Consider the following 21,933-nt stretch of genomic DNA (forward strand, 5'->3'; position numbering starts at 1 on the left):
AGAAATTTTCACAAATAGAAAAAATTTATTGAAGTTTGCTGGAAACTGCATACAACAACAACATAATGCTTTGAATTCAGTTAAAAATTTTAAAAAAAATGAACTTAGATCAAACTTCTAACTTGAAAAGTAATTTTCGGTTTTTAAATAAAACATAATACAAAATATTATTGTAAATTTTTATAATAAGATTTTAAAAAACAAAGATGGTTCTTGGATACCTTTAGCCATAACTTCTTCCACACTCCATTTGTGCATTTATCAGTTAACTCCAATCACTTGATCTGGTTCTTATTTATCAACGAAACAGCGTTAAACGAGGTCATTTTAACATACATTAAATAGGGATAGGGGAACATGTGACCAAAAATAAACAAATTTTACTTTAATTTTGAATGAAAACTCCTGCTACCAAGAATGCTCTTTCCAATTCAATTCATGTGGGTGGAATCGTCTTTAATGCATTTCAGAGAAGACAGATGTTGTGTGTGTTTTCACCTGTAACCTGGAAGATTTCTAGTTCGTTTTCAAGATTGTAGTACAGTAACACCCCGCTTAACGCAGGGGATGCGTTCTTAGATGACAAAGCGCTAAACGAAACAGCGTTAAACGAGGTCATTTTAACATACATTAAATGGGGATAGGGGAACATGTGACCAAAAATAAACAAATTTTACTTTAATTTTGTTATTTTTATATTAATTTGTATAATAATATATGTTAAATAACACAAACATGCACACAAATGTAAAGTTCATTTTTTGTGATGAAGGTCCTGGCTTTTCTGAAATTCTTGTTTTTTGCAATAAAGTCGTGAAAGTTTTATTTGTCACTTTTTTCTTTCCTTAAGCAAATGTCGGTAGCAGAAGATTACATCCAAAACACCTTGTTTTGCTTTTGCACTCCTTTCAAAATCCAGATCATTTGCTACAATTTGATCAACGATTTCGGCTATTGTTACCAAACTTTTACTAAGGAAATCTGTGGAGAAATTTTATGGGTTCTTCATTTTCAGAATCCCTGTTTTCTAGTTCTACATGAGTTCCTTGTTCTGCCAGTTCTTGAAGGTCATCATTGGTAAGGCTCCCACCAGAAACCTGCTGTAACTCTTCAATATCCTGCTCCTCTACATCTCTTAATCCTGCTGTGTCGATTAGGTTGACTTTGGTCAACCCAACGATACAGTGATAGGCTTTTCTCATTGAGAATTCTTGGATACCTTTAGCCATAACTTCTTCCACACTCCATTTGTGCATTTATCAGTTAATTCTTGCCAAGCAAAGCTGATATTGCCTATGACATCCATGATGTTACAATTTTTCCAAAATTGCACCAAACAAACATAGATTTAAAGAAAGTACACCTTTTTGCCACCTTTTTCTGATATGATTGTTTATGAACACAAACCAATTATATACGAATCAATGAAATGCCACGATAATTTAAATCAGCATAAATTTTGAGCTTTCTTCTAGGATTTGAGCAAACCGCGTTATATCGAATCAGCGTTAAGCGGGGTCTTACTGTGCTTCTTTTGCTCTCTAGTATTCTTGATTTGTCTACCAGGGCTGCTTTAATAGAAACATCAAGCTTACACACAAATAATTCAGCAGTTCGTTTGTCATTAATAATCAGGTTTATGAAGAAAAACTCGTTTGTATTCTTGCCCAATTTGCACAACCTGGCATTATGCAGTTATTGAAGCTACTGGGCATAATTAAAACTTAAGATAGCATAAGCACAATTATTCCAGATATTACAAGTTCTGACAAGTAAAGAATTTTCAGAGTCCTGCCACAAAGAAGCTATGTATTGATTATTGACCATTTGTGACATGCCATAACAAGGAAAAATGTAAAAAACTAATAAGTAGGTTTAAAATTAATAAATACAAATGTATTCTGACAGTTTATGAGTTAATTATACTTTCTATTTGCAAACTTTTCTCAACTTTAACAGAAAATAAGAAAAAAATGAATTTTTAAGAAATTTGCGATATTTCCCAGATTAAAAAAGCAACCAGAATCCCGTTTGAAAAACCCTAGTATTATCATTCTAAAAAACATCATCAGCATCACCAAAGTGATCTTCAATTGTTGGAATGAAAAATAATTCTAAAATTTCCTCATACACTTCTGCTATTACAGCCTTATTAAGAATACACATATTTCCAGATCCAATAGCTGACACACAGCCCCAAATCATTAAACTTGGCGGAAACTTAGTGTTTGTATTCAGGTAATCTTCCTTAAATTTCTCATCTGGACATATCCAAACAAAATTTCCTGCATCCTCACCATATCTAATGCATATATGACTTTCATCTGAAAAAATAATTTTTTTTGCAGTATGCTATGGTCTAATTTTTGTGCTGTCTTGACCATTTTAAACAATTATTTTTTGTTTCTTGGTCAGAAAGAGTTTTGTTTTGGCTTTGAAAATAAAAATCCCATTTTTCTTCCATTTCATATTTAATTATTTCAGAAGACATTTTTATTTTTCATTGTTTTAACATGTTGATCACGATGTGAAACACAAGCACTTGCAAATGCTCATAACTTATATTAGAATAGAAATGCTTTGTGAAACAAAAGTAGGCAACCTAGCAAACATTTTATTTGTGTTGGTCCAGCTCTAACTGGAATTCTTAGGTCCTAATAATGAGAATAAGAATAAATGTATATTTTTCATTATTGACTTATTCATATTCGTTTTATTCTGTTGTATTTATATCTTGTTCAGTAAATAATAAATAAATAAATGTGACAGTTTTGGAGACTAAAACTTTGTTATAGGTTAAAAAATAAGCAAAGTACACTGGTGAGAGAACATAAGTAAAAGAATTAAAAAATAACAACTACACTTCTAAACATATTTATAATATCCATGTATAAAATCTAGTGTAACAGGGTTTGCAATAAAATTTATCACACTGATTGTACTTATAACAAGACATAACGGCCTTTGAGGTTGCATATTTTATTGCTCAGACATGTTTTTATAGCAAGCTACATATCTTCGTCTACTCGTGGTATTTACTTCTTCAATGAAATATTTTTCTGCTGAAGTGGGCTTTACTTCTGGAATTATTTGAAGCAAGTCCTTGGTAATATCTTCTCTAAATTGAGTAATACTGATATTTTTACCAATAACTTTTTGGTACAATATGAATGCATTCATGATTGTTGACCATAACAGAATTTCAATAACTAATTTGTGGTACCATTTGATAGAATGCTTGAAACAAGAAGCATAGGCTTTTATTTGATCAGATAGATCAGGGATGGGCAACCTGCAGCCCACATTATTTTTTGCAGCCCACGTCGCATAAAATATGAATAAATATATTTTCCCAGCTTAAGGAAGTATGCAGCAAAAATTCAAATGTTATTTTCTACAACTTAAGTATGTGAATTGTTTTTCTGCAATGATTTTAGTAAAAATTAAAACAAGAAACTGGCTAACAGATACATTGAAACTAATTTAAAACTAGCAGTGACTAATATTTAACCAAATATTTCTGATATATTACATTTACATCAGTTCCAAAAGCTAAATTAAGTATACTTGTGCTAATTGATAATTATATATGAATAAATAATTGTGATTTTTTTCCTATTCTTTTGTATGCAGCCTGCATCAGTTCAAAAGTCTTGAAATGTGGCCCTTACGTAGAAAAAGGTTGCCCACCCTGAGATAGATCAATGAAACTTTTACTTTGGTTATAGTCTCTGATAACTGTTAGCTTTTGTTTTCAGTTCCATTTTTCAACATGACAGAAACCATGTTATTTATATGTTTTGTTGCATCAAAAACTTTGCATTTATCACATCACTTTAGTATCACTACTCCAGAGGTACTTTCTTTAGCAATAACTTCCCTTTTTTTCAGCTTTTTTCCCTACATCTTTTGGATTTCCCTTCTGATTTTTTTCTCAGTGTGCCTACAAGATGAGTTTGTCTGTCTAACAGTTTATGGGCAAGTTCAATGCTGGTGTAATAATTATCAACAAATATAGTATGCCCACTATTCAACAAGTTTTTGCAAAGTCCCATAACAATAGATGTTGGCACACTGTCAGAGGAATTATTTCTTTCTCTCCCACAGTATATTTTGAAATCATAAGTATATCGTTCTTCAATACAAAGTTTTTGAAAAGTTTTACTCCAAACTTATTTTTTATGTATTGTAGAAAAGCCAAATGTTCTCAGAAAGATACTAGGGTTTCATCTACACAGACATTACATGAAGGTGTCACAACATCTTGAATTTTTTGACTTATATAATCTACAAGGGGTTTTATTTTGTAAAGCCTATTCAAAATATTTCCACTTTCATTGTAAGAGAAATGCCAATTGCTCAAAAACTCAAATCAGTTTCAGGACATAACTGATTTTACCTTGAATTTTCTGCAAAAGTAGTAAAATTTTTCAGATGGTCTCCCATTACCTCATACCACTGCAAATCTGTGGATTTCCTAAGCATTTTGTCAGACAAGGAATCACTATCCTATTGAAAGTTCCTGATAACATTTTCGATTGTTTCTTCAATGTGGTTAGAAGCATCACTACCAGAATCAATCTGTCTGCCTGCTGCCTTATTAATTTGAGTAATATTTCTGGTAGGTGTTTGAAATGATCTGGGTTCAACAAGACAAGCAGTTGAAGATTTGAATACTTTTTCCTTTTTGTTTTTGCACAGGAGAGCCAGAAGAATCAGATAATTCCAAATAACCACTACTTGCTTTGCAAATTTCAGAGGTACTTTCAAAAGGTTCTTGATCTGATAAAATATCATTCGGTAACGCTTCCAAATGAGCTTGTCCTTTTTCACAATCGCGCATTTTTCACTTGCTTGTGGACACCTGTAGTTACCGATACAAGTGAACAACACAAACTGAACAAATATGTAGTGTACAATGAAAGCTTCTTCCTAGAATATTCAGGTTCAGACATGCATAACTGCAGGATACATGTGCACCACATGGCATTAACATGAAAATTATCTTATCTAGGCCATGCAAGGCAAACTTGCTTCACATTTAAAAAAAACCTGCCATATTGAGTATGACTGTTGTTAACCTGTTATATTTCTTAAATTATTAAATGAATAAAAATGCCTAGTCTCAGAGATTGCAAAAATTTTTATCATTATGGCAGCCAATGTGTTAAACAAATTTTTTTCAATAGGTGATCTTAAGCCTTGCTAGTTTTTTATGTCTCCTGCATCTTTGAACTTTTTCCAAGTGTAATTTACAGTTCCTAACAATACACCAACCTTTATTTTCTTATATCAAGTTCAAATACTTTTTGCCAGAAGTTGTAATATTAAATTATAAAAAATATCAGTACACATAGTAATGCACTAATATATGGTAATAAACAAATTTAAACCAAAACTACAACATTTTTAATAAGTCATTTTTGTATTACTAAACAATTAAATAAATCTGAAAATTTGTTTATACTAGAAAAAAGTTAATATAAAGTCAATTTTCTCTTGAAAACTTTATTAATTATTGACTAATGCAAATTCATCTTTAGACATCTTCAAACAAGTGGGGAAAGAAACAGTATTATACACTGCTATATACCAATACTATAAGTAGTTAAAGTTGGCCCGTTTTCAATATTTGACAAATATAGGCTCAACACTTGCTTTTGGAATTCCAAAACCCAACATTTCCACCTATACTATCAAAACAGACATCTCCCCTGCATACACTAATACATAGTTCAATCAAGACAGTTATTGAGTTTGTGTGTTCTAGCATGAACAAGTGTGTTTGTTCACAATTTGAGTTGCATTTAACACATCTATTCAATGCACAAAACCTTATGTATTCTGAGAAATTAAATAAAAAGAATGTTTGTTGGAGTGAACTAGCGTACCATTCTCATAAACTTGTCCATGGAACAACAGTGTAATCAGACATAAAGTGACACATCCACAATGAAACTTCCAAACCTGACATGTCCCTATCAAATTTTTTAAATTCATGTATTTCTAGCAGCAGGTGATTTTGTCTGTCTAATGTCACAACTGTACACATACTTGTGCTTACTAACAAGAAAAGATACCAGAATTTTATCATAGACTTTATGCAGCCTTTTCCTATTTTTCTCAAAATCATTTATCATGGAAACATTGGCTTCTGAAATTCAACACATCATACATAGCACATTTATAAAGTGTGTACATGTTATGATAAAAGTGATTAACTGGTGATTATGCATAATCACCAATCATTTTGGTGAATTTGATAAATTTCACTAAATTTCTCACTTTTACTGCAATTATGTATAATTCCAAAATAAATTTTGTAAGTTTGATAAATATCACTGAATTTATTGTTTTTAAAAAAATGTTTGCATAATTTTCAAAATGTAGTTCATAAATTTGATAAATATAAAATTTTCCACCTTGTGTTGTTTTAATAAAGTAAAACTCATAAATTTTACATACACAAATTTTAATAAAAAAAACGAAAAATAATTTTTTGTTTTATTAAAATTAGAACAATTTAATGAATGTAAGAAAACTAAGAAAAAGCTGTTTGTTTAATTTTAGAATTATGTCTACAAAGATATCAAAAAATTTGTTGGGAAAAAATATAGAACAGTAATTATTCTTACTGCTTATTCAAACATGGCAAACTATTATGACATTTTGAGTTACATAATTTTTCATTTTTCTTGTATTTGGCTGAATTACATTTTCCTTCATATGAGCACCTTTGTTACCTCTAACCTCCTGAAAATTGCACACTCCCTAAGAAACAGAGTGATATTTGGTACATTTTCTACTGGAAGAAATTGTCTGTCACATAGCACAAACTGTTTTCTGGTATATAATTGTGAAAAATCTCTCTTTTTTGTTTCCAAGTGATAGCATTCATCATTGGGTTCTTCTAATTTTGACTTTGATTTTAATCTAATGACTCAACCCTTGTAGCTTCTTTTCGATGTAAACATCTGCTATAGCATCATTAGGAAGGGTTGTTGTCTCCAGTCAAACTTTTAAGGGTGAACCAAACATGGCTTCATAAGGATTACATTTAATGCCTCATTGATATGATCTATTCTTCATGAGCTACACATCAAATTTACCATCCTAGACTGACAATTATGCTTAATATCTGGTAAATGTGATTAAATTTGCAATATATGAAATAAATTTATCACATTTACCAAAATTGTTGGTGATTATGTATAACCACAGGAATAATCACTTTTACCATAAAATATAACTTCCAACCCATAACCTGGATGAGTTAAAGACAAATAATAACAAAGAATAAATATAATTATAATAATCTCCACATAATGAATATTCAATTAAGAACTTGTACAATAATATCAAATCTTAAAAGCATTTTTTATCTTATAATATATCCTTGTATGTGTTTCAATTTAATCAATCATCCTATCATAAGAATTCTAAAGATGTTAGGTAGACTATACATAGACTTTTCATAGACTATACATGCTTACTCATAAAATCTACATAAAAATACATACCTCACAGATATAACAATCAACATGAAAGTCTTTATCCATTGATACGACACGTACTGTTTCATCTGTACCCTAAAATAAACAATTCAAATAAAACTTTCGGCTTCTGGCACTATACTTTTCTAAAATTTGTTTGTTGCAATATGAATGCTATAGAAATTTAATTCATAAACATTCATTACATTTGTATTTTTAACGTATACAGTGTTGTCAAATGAGGTTATGGGTATGGACAGGTATTCAAGAGAACACTATTGTTGATCCTTATTTCTTTAAAAGTAATGTGAACAAACATACATACAAAGTCTGTACAGGTAATTCCATCTGTGATTCTCTGACCTTCCCTGACTAATTATGACATTATTCCCTGACTTAGTAACATCTCTGCATTACCCATTACCATTATGTAATATGCAGCCAAGTCTATTTAGACCCATTTTGTACACAATTATATAAATATTTTATTAAAAACACTTTGTTCACTTACAAAAAATGAAAAACTTAGCATAAAATTGATTATGTAATTAGCTACATCATTTCTATGTCTTATAAAAAATTTCATAATTTAATTTTAAATTAATTTGTAATTTTCCTTTGTTGTACTTTGGTGGACAAACACCTTAACTGATCTAAACTTCTCATCTTATCCATTTTCATTGGATGAAAAGATCTCTGGGGCAATTGACCCATAAGACATAAATTGCCAAGGGACCAATTGTCAACAACCTAAGCAACATTCACTTTCCCTGGACTCTCTCTCTGACTGAACAATCAAAGTTGTAGGTAAAATTAACAAAAATCTTGTAAGCATACTTTTTCCTTAATTAAACAAGATCAAAATGTAAATGGAAAGCTTGATTCAGTGTCCAAATCACACCTACATACAACTCTCTCGACTCCTTGTCCATACCAAAAATTGCATACCTTACAATGCTTAAAGACAATAAAACTTGACAAGATGAATCATTAAATAATCCAAAAAATATATTTTCACAAATTATATATATATAATAAAAAACAAAACAATAAACAATAGTTCACTTTTATACTACAGGTTATTGATTATTTATTAATTATCTATTTAATTATTAATTAATTATTTTTGCGTGGTATTTGGTTTACGTAGTTCAGTATCGTGTGTGAATTCTATTGTAATCAATTTATTTTAATTTAAACTGGTTGTTTGAAATGGTATTCTAATGTCGTTAACCTGATGATGGCCCATTGAATGGGTTGAAAACGTTTGTTTTTTTTTTTTAAAGATTAAATTTAAAGTTCTCAGTGTTAAGGTGTGTTTGTTTTACAATTTTTATTAATTAGCTGTTTTTCCTATTTGATTAGAATTATTTGAAACAAACTAATTTATCTTAAATTTAAAAAAAAATTAGTATAAACTACATTTTAGAAAAGAAACAAGTACAAATCTAAGGGAATTTTATTTAATGATCTTGAAAGAAAGTCCTTAGTTTGTTTTTAATATTATTCCTTGAAACTTATGAAGACTTCATATATATATGTTATGGTGTAATAACATATAGAACTTATAAAAATCTCTTAAAATTATTATTACTATTATTATTATATTATTAAAATAAATTATACTGTATATTTTACAATAGTTTTTACAACTGTGTATGCATTTATAAGAATTAATTATACAGTCACACTCCTCACTTAATGATTGTTCAGACTTATGACCAGCTCTCCAACATGGGAATCCCCTTTCTCAGTCTTAGTATTGTTCCTGCAATCAGTCAATGAAGCATTCACAATCTCCAAGACTATATTTTGTTTATAAATTCATATATTTTATTGTGCACCCCATAGTACAAGATGCTGGCAAAAAGGAAGAGCATTATTTCCTGGAGGAAATGCCAAGGATCAAAGTACAGCTATCAACCTTGAGATGAAAATGATTATAAAACTGGTTAAAAACTTAAAGTGATAGCAGGTGACTTAGAGCTAGTGCATTTGACTATTTCAATGATATTGAAGAATAAAGATAGTGTAAAAGAGGAAGTGAAAACATTGACAGGATTTAAAGCCATAACAACTAGGCAGCCAAGACCTCATTCATGAAATGAAGAAATTACTGGCAATGTGGTTTGACAACCAGATTTTAAAAAATGCTGATAAACCTTTTAATAATTCAAGCCAAGGCATACAGTATCTTGAGATTTTGAAGGCATACAAAGATAAATAATTGATGGAAACAGTTATGGCAAACCATGAATGGTTTCAACAGTTTTGTTGGAAATTCAACCTGCATAATCAGACCATCAACAGTGAGGTGGCAAGTGCAGATGTGGAAGCATAAGAAAAATTTTCTGGCCATTTAAAGCTTGCTGAGGAGGACGAACAAGTCCGAAACACATGTTTAAAGTGTATGTGTTCAGGCGAACTAAATAAAGAACATTATTTTTGATCTGTAAGACTAAATATCTGTATCCATAATTTCCACTATAACAAATCCTGTTAATATATATAGAAAGTACTAGTATACAAAATAAATTTTAAATTTTCTGACCAATTTGATTAAATTATCAAAAGTGATGGTTACTGCCAGAACAAATCTTCAATGTGAGTGAAACTGGACTTTTTTGGGGAAAAAAAATGCCTGAAAGGTCCTACATACACAAGAAGCTAAAATAATGCCAGATTTCAGTTTTAAGTGCTTACTTTTTTATGAATAAATTTAATTTTTTGGCACATAAATTTTATAATTTTTGCTGATTATATTTTTACTAGTAGCCAGGGATGCCCCTAGTGGGCATTCTAGCAGCAGCGGTGTCATTTCGTAATAAATTCATATCAATAATAAATCCCTATTACAAATAAAAATAATATACTGAATTTCTCCTGGCATACCCTACTAAAACGTAGCAAAAAACGCAAAAAACCGCATTTATTGTTATTTTAAATAATAGCTACAGGTGCCCCTAGTGGCCATTTTTGGCATACTGTGACAGACTGCCCATTTTTTCAGTTTTATATAGATGTTTTGTAATATGTAAGAGAAGAAAATTAAAACAAAGTTATCAAGTTTAGGTTTCTTTTACATCTTTTCTTTATCCACAATAAATTAAAATGATTAAATTCCTCATTCAGCAACCAAGTTGCTTACCAACCTACTTGTAGGAATGGAACTGTCATTAAATGAGGAGTGTACAGTACATACAGAATTTACAATTACTTTCAAATTTAATTCTTTTATTCTATTCATTTTTTATCTTAATTATTTGGAATTTCAATTATTAAGAAAATTTAGTTCTCATCTTGATTTTTAAGAGAGTAATTTTAATTAAAATTGTCTTACCTCAACTGGAATAATAGCTTTTCCACATGCTGCACATTTTGGTGCAAACATCCTTAAAATATTATTAAAATGAGATTAAAAAATTTCAAACATAAAAGTTTTATAATTTTTAAATTTATAAAAATATTAATTACTTATGATAATCATTGACACAATAAATCTTGTTATCCATATCAATTGTAAATGGAACTCCATCTAAGCATTCATTACAGATACAGCAACGAAAGCATCCAGGGTGATAAGATTTACCCATTGCCTGTAAAATCTATAATATACAATATAAAAAACATTATGAAACTTTGTTTTTATAAATCTCATAATTTTATTTGAGTTTACATATTTCTATTAATTAAAATGAATTCATGTCATTTTAATTAATTGAAATATGTAAACTCAATGCATTTTAATAATTATATAATGATCTGGCAAATTTGTCACAATTCATTACAACATTTAAATGATTTCTTAGCAAACTACATACTAATTCTATAGCTTGTCTCTAAAACCAACTTGAAAACACTTCTTAAGCTCTTATTGTATCTCAGTATGCATCAGATAGTTGATTAAGAAAATTTAGTTTCTTTGCATATTAATTAATAAGACCAAATTTTGTTAGCCATCCAATATACTTTTAGAAAAGTAAACATACTTTGGAAAATATATTGGCTGATTTTTATAATCAACCAATATACTTTTCACATTGGCATTTTAATACCAACATATTGAACTATGATAGCTACTTTCATTTAATATTATTGGTTATAAATCTTTTATTCCATAATCTACAAAATTATTTATACTATATACAGGTAACCCCCATATAACACGGGAGTTATGTTCCAAAAAATTGCCGTGTTATACTAAACAAAGAACTAGTGCGAAAAGGGGGGTTAGGTTCCAAGAATTAAAAAACATGCTGTTAAATCCTTCTTTAAATCGGATTTATTATTCACAAGTTGAAAGGCAAATACAAAATTACAAATAAAAATAACAATATACTGAATATTATACTGTAAAAATATAAAATAATTTATAATTTTAATTTAAATTAATTTAAATACTTGCTAGGGGTGCCCCTAGTAGCCATTTTTGGCATACATTGATAGAATCTGGTTTTTCAGCTTTATAAAGTACATTTTTTTCATGGGTAAAATGCTTATTTATTATTTTACCAGAGGATTATTCATCCTATATGATGATCTCAGCATGAGTATCATCAACTAGTAACAGTTTTTATTACATTTCATGTTGTACGAAAGTTTTATTTAATTCCCGAACCGTGTTAGAATGAACCCATGCTATAAAAGTACCGTGTTATATGGGGGATGTTCCCAATTCTCAAACCGTGTTAGAGCGAATTCGTGCTATAGAAGTACCGTGTTATACGGGGGTTACCTGTATTATATACTGTACTTAAATTACATACAGTAGAATCTGAATATGGTAATGTGGACCAATGCTATCTCAGATAACCAAAAAGTTTGTTAAAACAGACAGCCATAACCATTTCAGATAAAAAATTATGAATATAAAAGATTTATATGGTATTACTTTTAAGTGTCTTTTTATACCTTAGTGAATTTAATCATATATAACAACAACAACTTCATTCATTACACAGTAATATGTACAGTACAATAATTTTAAGAATAAAAATGTGTTATAAAAAACATTCACCAAAACCTTTGTATCTCCAGTTGTAAATTTTTTATTAGCAACTAACATTTTCCATCTTAAACAGATCTTCTTCAGGTCTGAATACACAAACCGAATTACAATGCAAAAAATAGAATATATTAGTTTAAAAATTGGAACAAACCAATAAACAAATTAATAACATATTTAGAAATAAAATAAAAATAAAAAAGAAATATCAGCAACGAGTTTTTTTTTAAATTATGTAAACTTAAAATATTATTTAAAAATTAAATATAATGCGCAGTTATAATCCATGTTTATAATCCTTCTTTTTTTTATCAATCAGTGGGAGGTAATTGTTTTTTACAAAAATATTGCCACACTTTAGATAGAGGCTGTTCTTTAAAGTTGATGTTATTTACTTTTATTACTGATTTATGAATCAATGCATTTTATTACAGTTCATTTACATTGCCACAGAATTATTAAAAATGTGTTTTTTTACAGTTACATTTTAATATGAATAGTTTGTTGTACATTAAAGTTAAATGATAAAAAGCAACAGAAACAAATCATTTTTAATATATGTTATCATTTTAAACTTTCTTTTATGAATTACAGTATAAGAAAAATAGTGTATTCACTTACAGGTCCATCTCAATTTATGTTGCTATTAAATAGACCTATAATGATCCCACTTAAAACATGAAAAACTTCTTTAAAAAAAAGTGGCATGTAGCACTGCTGAATATTTTAACTGGACAAAAACATTTTGTACAGATCTTGAGATGCTCTATAACTTTCTAATTTAAACTATGCTGCTATCTTTGATTAAAGCTAAGATAGGATTTGGTCTCATGAAAAGGGGGACAAGGGTGTGCTAACTATACCATTGAACAGCCCACTACAGATTACTTGCACTTGTAATTTTTTTCCCATAGGATTCACTGCTTTTAATCCTCATGTTGAACAGTCCTTTACTGACCATTTGGAGTCATCATCCCATTCAGGATGATGATTCCAAATAGTCCTTTGATGGTTTTGATTTCATCATCCTGAATGGGATGACGAAATCAAAACCATGGGTGCGTATAATTTACAATGCTGGGCATGTTGCACTATTGCATTAGATGTAAAAGTTTGTGTTGATCACCTTTCTAATTTCAATGTCTCCATTTTTCCTATTCAGTCCTATTATGAGGAATACACATAATTTGCTGTTAATAACCTCAACAACAAGTTAGACTGTGCTTTATTCTTATTAATGAATTAAAACAGTCATGAATTTCCCAATAATTTTATCAGTATTTTTATTTATTTATGTTTTTGCATTGCAGCTGGCAAACTATCAGTTGGAATTTACAAAATAGAGTAAGAAATACTGAAAAATTACATCTGACACAGAGATACAATAAATTACATATACAATGTTATATATAACAATGTACACTGCAGATGTATATGTTATATAACACTGTACATTGTTATATAACCATGTAACCTTTGTAACATCATCTGAATATGTTAAATAAAATATAAACATACATACCATTTCCATAATAAGATGATTACATACTGCACATTTTTCAGCTGTCTGTTGGAAGCCAGAATACTAAAAAAAAAAATATCCACATTACTTATTTTACTGTTGTTTTCAAACAATTTTATTATTACTACTAAATTTCAAAATTTCTAAAGTAAACAATATTAACTTTTAATTCTGAAAATGAATAAAATTCAGTAAATCTGTGCATTTCATTAGAATTATTTAAACAACTATTAGGTTATGTTGTCTTCAGTTTGAAGATTGAGCAATACATGGCCTTTTTAAAATCCTCTTTTATTGACCAATAAACAAATTTAATTTACCCATGTACTGTACATGCAAGATGAGCTATATGCTCCTCTTCAGTAGCCTTTAACATACAATTACAAATTGATTTTTAAAAAATTACAGAGTTACAATAAGTATATATTTACCTTAATAAACTCTGACAGAAATTTCTTAAAATTATTTACAATTTGACTTTTAAAGAAATTTAATAAAAAAAATTTTTTGTCAAGCCATCAATGCCTGGATTTACTATATGATATAAATCAAAATAATTTTTAAAAAAGTCATTTTTAATAATTACTTTGATACATACCATATAGTATATCAAGCATAAGGTCTGCAGTTTGATATATGAAATGACATGACAAAGAAAATCCTTTTATAATACTTTAAAAGTCAAATTGTAAATAATTTTTTGAAATGTCTGCCAGAGTTTAATAAGGTAAATATATACGTTATAATTCTGTGGGCTTTTTTTAATTTTTAAATGTTGTAAATCAATTTTTAATTGTATGTTAAAGGCAATTGAAGAGAAGCTTATAGCTCAAATATTCCTATTCATTATTTTTAATTATTTTTATTTTTATGTCATTTAATGCTATCTTAGCACTATAATTTTAAACCTATTTTAAACTATACACTATTTAAATGTGTAGAATGCTCATTACACATATTCAAATTTGTTTTGAAAACTAGTTTTTATAGATATAGCCTTAAAAATAAATAAAAGTATATTCAGAAAGATTTGAAAACAATTTCTTGTTATAAATATTTTATATTCATCAAGAAAGAAATATATAATTACTTCTATCAACCCTTTCTCTCTGATGTTATATACAATATTTTCATGCCATATATAACACTACAGAGGTGTACCAACCTTCAAATTTGTTTGCATCCAATTTTTGAATTGTCATGTATTAACTGGAAACTATATATTTACTAATAAATTACACTTTTTTGAATTCTCTTTGAGACATCTGTTTCTCCACTATTTGAAAAAATTTTAAATTAAGTCACTGACCTCCGTGTTTTTTTTCTATTCTTGAGATTATTGTGTAAATTTTTGCAATTTTATTTACCAAATAGATTATGATCTAATGGTTTATGTAGATTTCTATTATTTTCTACATATATTAAAGACAAAACTATTTTTACCTACTCATATTTGAACTACAGTATGTTCTCTCTGTCCTAAATGTGGGACAGAGTACAGCAAACTTAGGTTGTATTTTATGGTCATTTTGAGTTGTGAACTTGGTGATAAGTAAACTTCCTATAAAATAGGTATAAATAGATGTGTTGTCATCCAATGTTAATTTTAATTATAGATAATTTTGGAAATAAACAGAGGACCAACAACTTTTGTATATCATTTGAATGATGTAATTGGTATTACGAATATTTTGTACAGTTGCCTCCTTATCCATGGGAAATATATGTTCCAAAATCCATGGTGAATGCCTGAAACTGCAAATAGTATCAAACCATATATAAATTATGTTTTTCCTGTACTGTACATACATCTGTGATAAACTCTAATTTATAAATTTGGCAAAGTAAAAAATAAAAAATGTAAAACTAACTAATAATAAAACAAAACAATTATAACTATATAGTGTAATAAAGGTTATGTGAATGTGGCCTCAGCATACTTCTCTCTTCCTTCTTTATTAAGTCAAAAACATTCACCTTTTCACTTAAAGGTTTCATTTTACATCATCTCTTTTGCACATCCAAATTGCTAGCATCACTAGTCTTGTGTTTTGGAGCAAACAGGGTTACTTTAACTTATAAATTATTTACTTATGGAATTTTCCTTTTAATATTTTTGGCTCAGAGTTGACTGTGTAATGAAACAGCAGATAAGGAAACTGCTATACAGTAGACCCCCCTATAACACAGAACTTATCTACCGTGTTATAGGGGGCTACTGTATAATACTAATTATAACATCTCAAATATTGAACACAAACACTAACAACTGTAAAAAAAGTCAGTTAATTAAGAGACAAAGAAATTGCCAAAGTGGAATTTATAGAATACCTGATGGAAAAAGACAGAAGTAATAGTATAAAACAGTGTACTTACAGAAAACTTTCAGATTAATGCAAAGAACACAAGGAAGACATTAAATATGGAAGACTTAACTACTTTAGCAGAAGAGTTACTAATTAACAAAAAGTGCTAGTTAACTGGTTAGATGCAGCTCTGATGCTACACCACTCAAAGGATGTCACTCTGTATACTTCAGAAAACTTAATTATAGCTTTGAGTGAGAACATACTCATTAAGAAAGTTGAAGACCAGCAGATCGATCTGGGATGAGCTACAGTCAGAAAAAAAGTCTACTAATAATATTGATACAGTACATCATTATTATGAATAAATTCATCAATGTACTATAGAATTCATACATAAAAATATGAATTTTAAAGCAGTTTTGCAGTTTTTAATTTTTTTTCATTGTATCTTTATCTCTAAAACAAGTCTAAATAACATTAAAGCATAATACATAAAAATAAAGCCCACACACATCAAAATTGAGTATTGTACAGATAAATGTGTCCAATATCAGAAACTATTTTTACTTTTTACCTAGCTTCAGTCAAACTTTTTTTATTTTCAGTAGAAAATACTGTAAAATTGCTTAAATCAGTCAGCACACAGGTAAGGAAGTAGGTCAACTGGACCAGTACAGTAAGTGTTAAGGTTTATGAAGTAAAAATCTACATACATCAAGGAACACCGGGGATGTAACAACACTTTTTGGAACCTTTTACCGGTGTTAGACGCAAAACGAAAAAATTTCCGTTAACGTTTTCGAACTTTGTAGTTCTTCTTCAGACGGTAAAAACGAGGAACGCAGATCGAATAAAAGAACGAGTTATTTTTAAACCGAAATCGAATGCTTCACGATGCAGCTGGTCAGACATGCGCATACGGTGCAAGTAGATGGCGATTAAAGGTCCGTGTCGATGAGGGTCTGCCAGGCGGTGGACAAATTGAGTTCCTCTTTATAATTAATGCAGGTGGCGGTTGAAGGTAACCCTGAACATCTGAGGTGGTTGGAGGCTATCTCCATTTACAAACACAGCCGCACCGCCACCTGCATTAATTATAAAGAGGAACTCAATTTGTCCATCGCCTGGCAGACCCTCATCGACACGGACCTTTAATCGCCATCTACTCGCACCGTATGCGCATGTCTGACCAGCTGCATTGTGAAGCATTCGATTTCAGTTTAAAAATAACTCGTTCTTTTATTCGATCTGCGTTCCTCGTTTTTACCGTCTGAAGAAGAACTACAAAGTTTGAAAACGTTAACGGAAATTTTTTCGTTTTGCGTCTAACACCGGTAAAAGGTTCCAGAAAGTGTTGGTTTATGAAGTCTTACAGCTTGTTACTTAGTCACACTCTGTGTTCTGGAAAAGATTATTGTGACTCATTTCTTTGATTTGCACTATACACTAAGACTCAGATCAGTCTTTGTCCAGAATTCTCACTTCTAGCTTGTCTATGTGATATCAGTGCTTCTCTGTTTCATTTATGCTAATTACTTTGCAAACATGACTCCAAAACATCAAGGTAGTGATGTCGATAGCTCTGATAAGACAGAGAAAAGCCATAAAGTGTCTACTTTAAAGGAAAAAATTAAAGTTTTAGATTTAATGAGAAAAGAAAAAAGTCTGCTTCTAAAAATGTTTTAAGGTTATTTTTATGGTTTATGGTATCATGCTGTTTGTTGTTAATATGGTGTTTACTTGTCTTATATATAAAAAAATGTATTAGTATGGGAAATAATAATTATTAGGGTTAGCTATTTTATGTTAATTTCCAGTTACACAAGACACCTTGATCACAAATGGCGGGGCCCATTATATAATCTTTTCAGAACATTTTGTTCAAATGGATCTGAAGATGAAATGTAATATGTTTTGAAAAGCATTTAACTGTTATAAATAAACAAACTTCTTTACAGCTGTTAGCAACTGTGTTCAATATTTAAATTTGTAGAGTCAATGAAAGACAGAGACTACATCATCTCAACATACAAAACAAGACATTTTTTAAATCTTTATAAAATTAGATAAATATGTATCATGATAAGCATTTAATGTTGTAAAAATATCAACAACCTTTTATTAATATTATTAATTTGTCAGAGATTTTAACCAAACAGTAATACTTATTTGAAATCACAATCTGAACTCTATATTTTATACTGTGTTACTGTATATTGTGTAAAATATATGAATACTAGTTTTAGCAGTATCTTGTTATATTGTAAATTTAATGTCTAAACTACAGTATTCAAATGAGATCTTTTTCAATTTCAATGTTCATAACTTACTATGACCCAACAATCACAGAATAAATATATTAGTATCAGGTCAGTCCATTAGTCCATGCACATTTTTATGACCTTGAGAAAAATCTTGTTTTGCTGTTAAACATGTCAGACTAATGTGATAATTTTTACACTGAAGTGTTAAATTGGATCTCATTCATATAATACTGTTCAGAATTGTGAACATTTCAGTTGTTTATTTTCGGGATGAATATAAAAGACTTGTTTTATACTTTTTATTTTTAAGTGGTGAGAATGCTACAAATGCAGCCAAAAAAATAAATACTGTACATAATCAAATTGTAATTAGTGCAAGGACTGCGCAGAAGTGGTTTGAAAGATTTAGAAACAATGATTTTAGTGTGGAGGATAAGGCTCATACTGGAAGACCCGTTGACTTTGATGATGATGCTCTCTCTGCACTAGTTGAAGCAGAACCATCTTTAACAGTTGATGAAATTGTGGAATGTTTAAATTCATCCCATGGAACTGTTCATAGACACCTACAACAAATCGGAAAAGTTTCAAAGCTGGAAAATGGATACCACATGAACTGTCAATAGCTAATCGACAACAACGTGTAAACATTTGCACGTCTCTTTTATCCCGTATTGCTTTAGAACCTTTTCTTGGTAGGCTGGTTACTGAGAGACGAAAAATGGATCCTCTATAATAATGTGACAAGAAAAAGAAAATGGATGGATCGCGACAAGCAGCCAAAACCAACTGCAAAAGGTGGGTTGCATCCAAAAAAAATTCTTTTGTCTGTTTGGTGGGATATGTCAGGTGTAATTCACTTTGAGCTGTTAGAACCTAATCAAACAATTACAGCTCAAATGTATTGTGAGCAATTAGAGCGTTTAAATGAAAAATTGAAAAAAAATTGATCGTTGTTAGTGAACAGAAAGCAGGTTCTCTTGCAGCATAACAATGCCAGACCACACGCTGCAAAAATAACTGTACAGAAACTTGAAAGCTACAACTGAAAAATTTTATCTCATCCACCATATTCGCTAGATATTGCTCCCAGTGATTATCATCTTTTTCGCAGTTTGCAGAATTTTTTAAAAGGGAAAACTTTTGAGGATGAGAACAATGTAAAAAAAGGCTATTTCTGAATATTTTGATTCAAAACCAAAATCATTTTACGAAGACGGGATTAAAAAGCTACCATCAAGATGGCAAGAAATTGTACAAAATAATGGTGAATACATTATAGATTGAAATAAAATTTAATTAAAATTTTTTGCTGCTTTTTTTGTAGATAAAAATACGCATGAACTTATGGACTGACCTGATAGCTCAAACTATATTTACACTTTAAAAAACTAAAAAATATCCTTAATTTAAAAGACATTCTTATAAATATCCTTACTTCATAAGATTTCTTAATATTTTATTAAACAATAATATATTTATTTAATACATTATATCATAGTTTATTACATCTTATTTTTTCATACTACTTTTTAAAAACTTACCAAATAATCTTCCTCGCAATAAACCTTTCCATGTACATTATAAAAAGCCTTGCCCCGCAAAGCTCTTCCTAAAAGCATATAAAAACTTTAAATTAAATGAATTCTAAAAATTATAAAGGACAAACTTGCTTGCTTCAAGAAATTCAAAGTATTTATTATGAAATGTTTCTATTACACTTTGGACAACCTTCAACATATACCATAAGTAAATCAAATGTGGCCATCTTTCTACATTTAATTTATATGCATGCTGAAAACTTTTCAAAATAAATATTTTTGATTTCCTGAATCAAGCAGTTTTGTATTTTGCTTTACTACTATGGTGTCAACTTTGTTCACTTCTAACATAAAAACAATTTAAAATTTCTTTTTATTTAATTCTTATTTCTTTAAAATATTATCATCATTATGTATTCCAAGACCGTGTCTTCTTTTTATTTGTATTTATATTCACTACTAGGTGTATTAAGAGACACAAGGCTTTTTTACATCTTTATTTCTGGTTCTTCCATATGCTGATACATGTTTCGGGCTTAGGCCCCTCTTCTGTCGGCTGTACAATAAAACACATTATAAGTTTCTTATATTAAAATTGTTTTATCATAACAAGGTACAACATACCATGACATGTGAGATTTCTTCCAGGTGGTATTGATACATGGACACTTTGTTTAAAATTGCATATTTACAGTTAAAATTGTTAAAATATCATTACAGTTTAAAATATAAAATAAAATTAAAATAAAATTACTATTGTTGTGAGCTTCATGTTTAATATCGTACATCTTCCGATAAATACTCTTGACGCCTGTGGTAGTGGAATCTTTTTTAATCTCGTTGGCATATCACAATATTTGTTTTAAACGATTATATTATATTATAATATAATGTAATTGTTTAACCATTTATAGTATAATTGTTTAATATAATATAATCGTATAACACGTATCGGCATATGGAAGAACCAGAAATAAAGATGTAAAAAAGCCTTGTCTCTCTTAATACACCTAGTAGTGAATATAAATACAATATTATTATTATTAACTTAGAAAAAAATTAAGACAGTTTCAACTTCAATCTCTTGTTAATTATATCATGTAATTCACAGATTTAAGTTAATAAAGATGACAGAAAAGTATGAGGATCATTCAAATCAAATCAGAACCAATGATCACCTTAAATAGCGGGCTAAAAACTGGCTAATTAAATGACTGATATAAAGTAATTTGACATTAGAGGTAGACGTTAGGCACCATCTCTTAACTAAGTTAATAATTATAATTTAAATAAATTATTAAATAAATTTAGAACCTTCTGGAATAAAAGAACTATAATTATAATTATTAATTTAGTTAAGAGATGGCACCTAACGTCTACCTCTAACATCAAATTACTTTATATCAATCATTTAATTAGCCAGTTTTTAGCCTGAAATTTAAGGTGATCGTTGGTTATTTCATTATATGCATCGGGGTTTGAGTTGTTATTATTCAAACCAGAACTTTTGACTTATGAAATGCACACAGTAAGAAAGAAAAAATACTGCATTTATTTCTCCACATAATCCCACTCCTACAGATATATATATTTGTCCCAAAATTTGACCTATGTTGGATGCTAGCATCACAGATGGTTTTTGTCAGCATGTTTGAAGCAGAAGTCTTTTAGAAATTAAAAAAAAAAAAAAAAAAAATGAAAACACTAGAAGGAAAATCCTGACTATAAGAGAAAGATATTAGCCACTATCTCAAAAAACAGTGGCCATCATTTTGTCCACAGATATCATCAACAAAGAA

The 21,933-nt window shown here is 29.3% G+C and overlaps 1 protein-coding gene across 1 annotated transcript in view; it reads right to left on the reverse strand.

The window, feature by feature from the left end:
* The window catches only part of LOC136988214 (LIM domain-containing protein jub-like), a 63,494-nt gene that overhangs the window by 3,464 nt on the left and 38,097 nt on the right, over nt 1-21,933 (reverse strand). The window contains exons 3-7 of the mRNA XM_067286059.1: nt 20,138-20,205; nt 14,021-14,083; nt 10,968-11,098; nt 10,834-10,885; nt 7,521-7,589 (exon numbers count right to left, since the gene is read on the reverse strand). Of these exons, the coding sequence (XP_067142160.1) occupies nt 7,521-7,589; nt 10,834-10,885; nt 10,968-11,098; nt 14,021-14,083; nt 20,138-20,205 (383 nt within the window). The remainder of the gene's footprint in view (nt 1-7,520; nt 7,590-10,833; nt 10,886-10,967; nt 11,099-14,020; nt 14,084-20,137; nt 20,206-21,933) is intronic.

Source organism: Centruroides vittatus, unplaced genomic scaffold (assembly GCF_030686945.1).
Source record: "Centruroides vittatus isolate TY-2023 unplaced genomic scaffold, ASM3068694v2 scaffold_324, whole genome shotgun sequence".
Lineage (NCBI taxonomy): Eukaryota > Metazoa > Arthropoda > Arachnida > Scorpiones > Buthidae > Centruroides > Centruroides vittatus.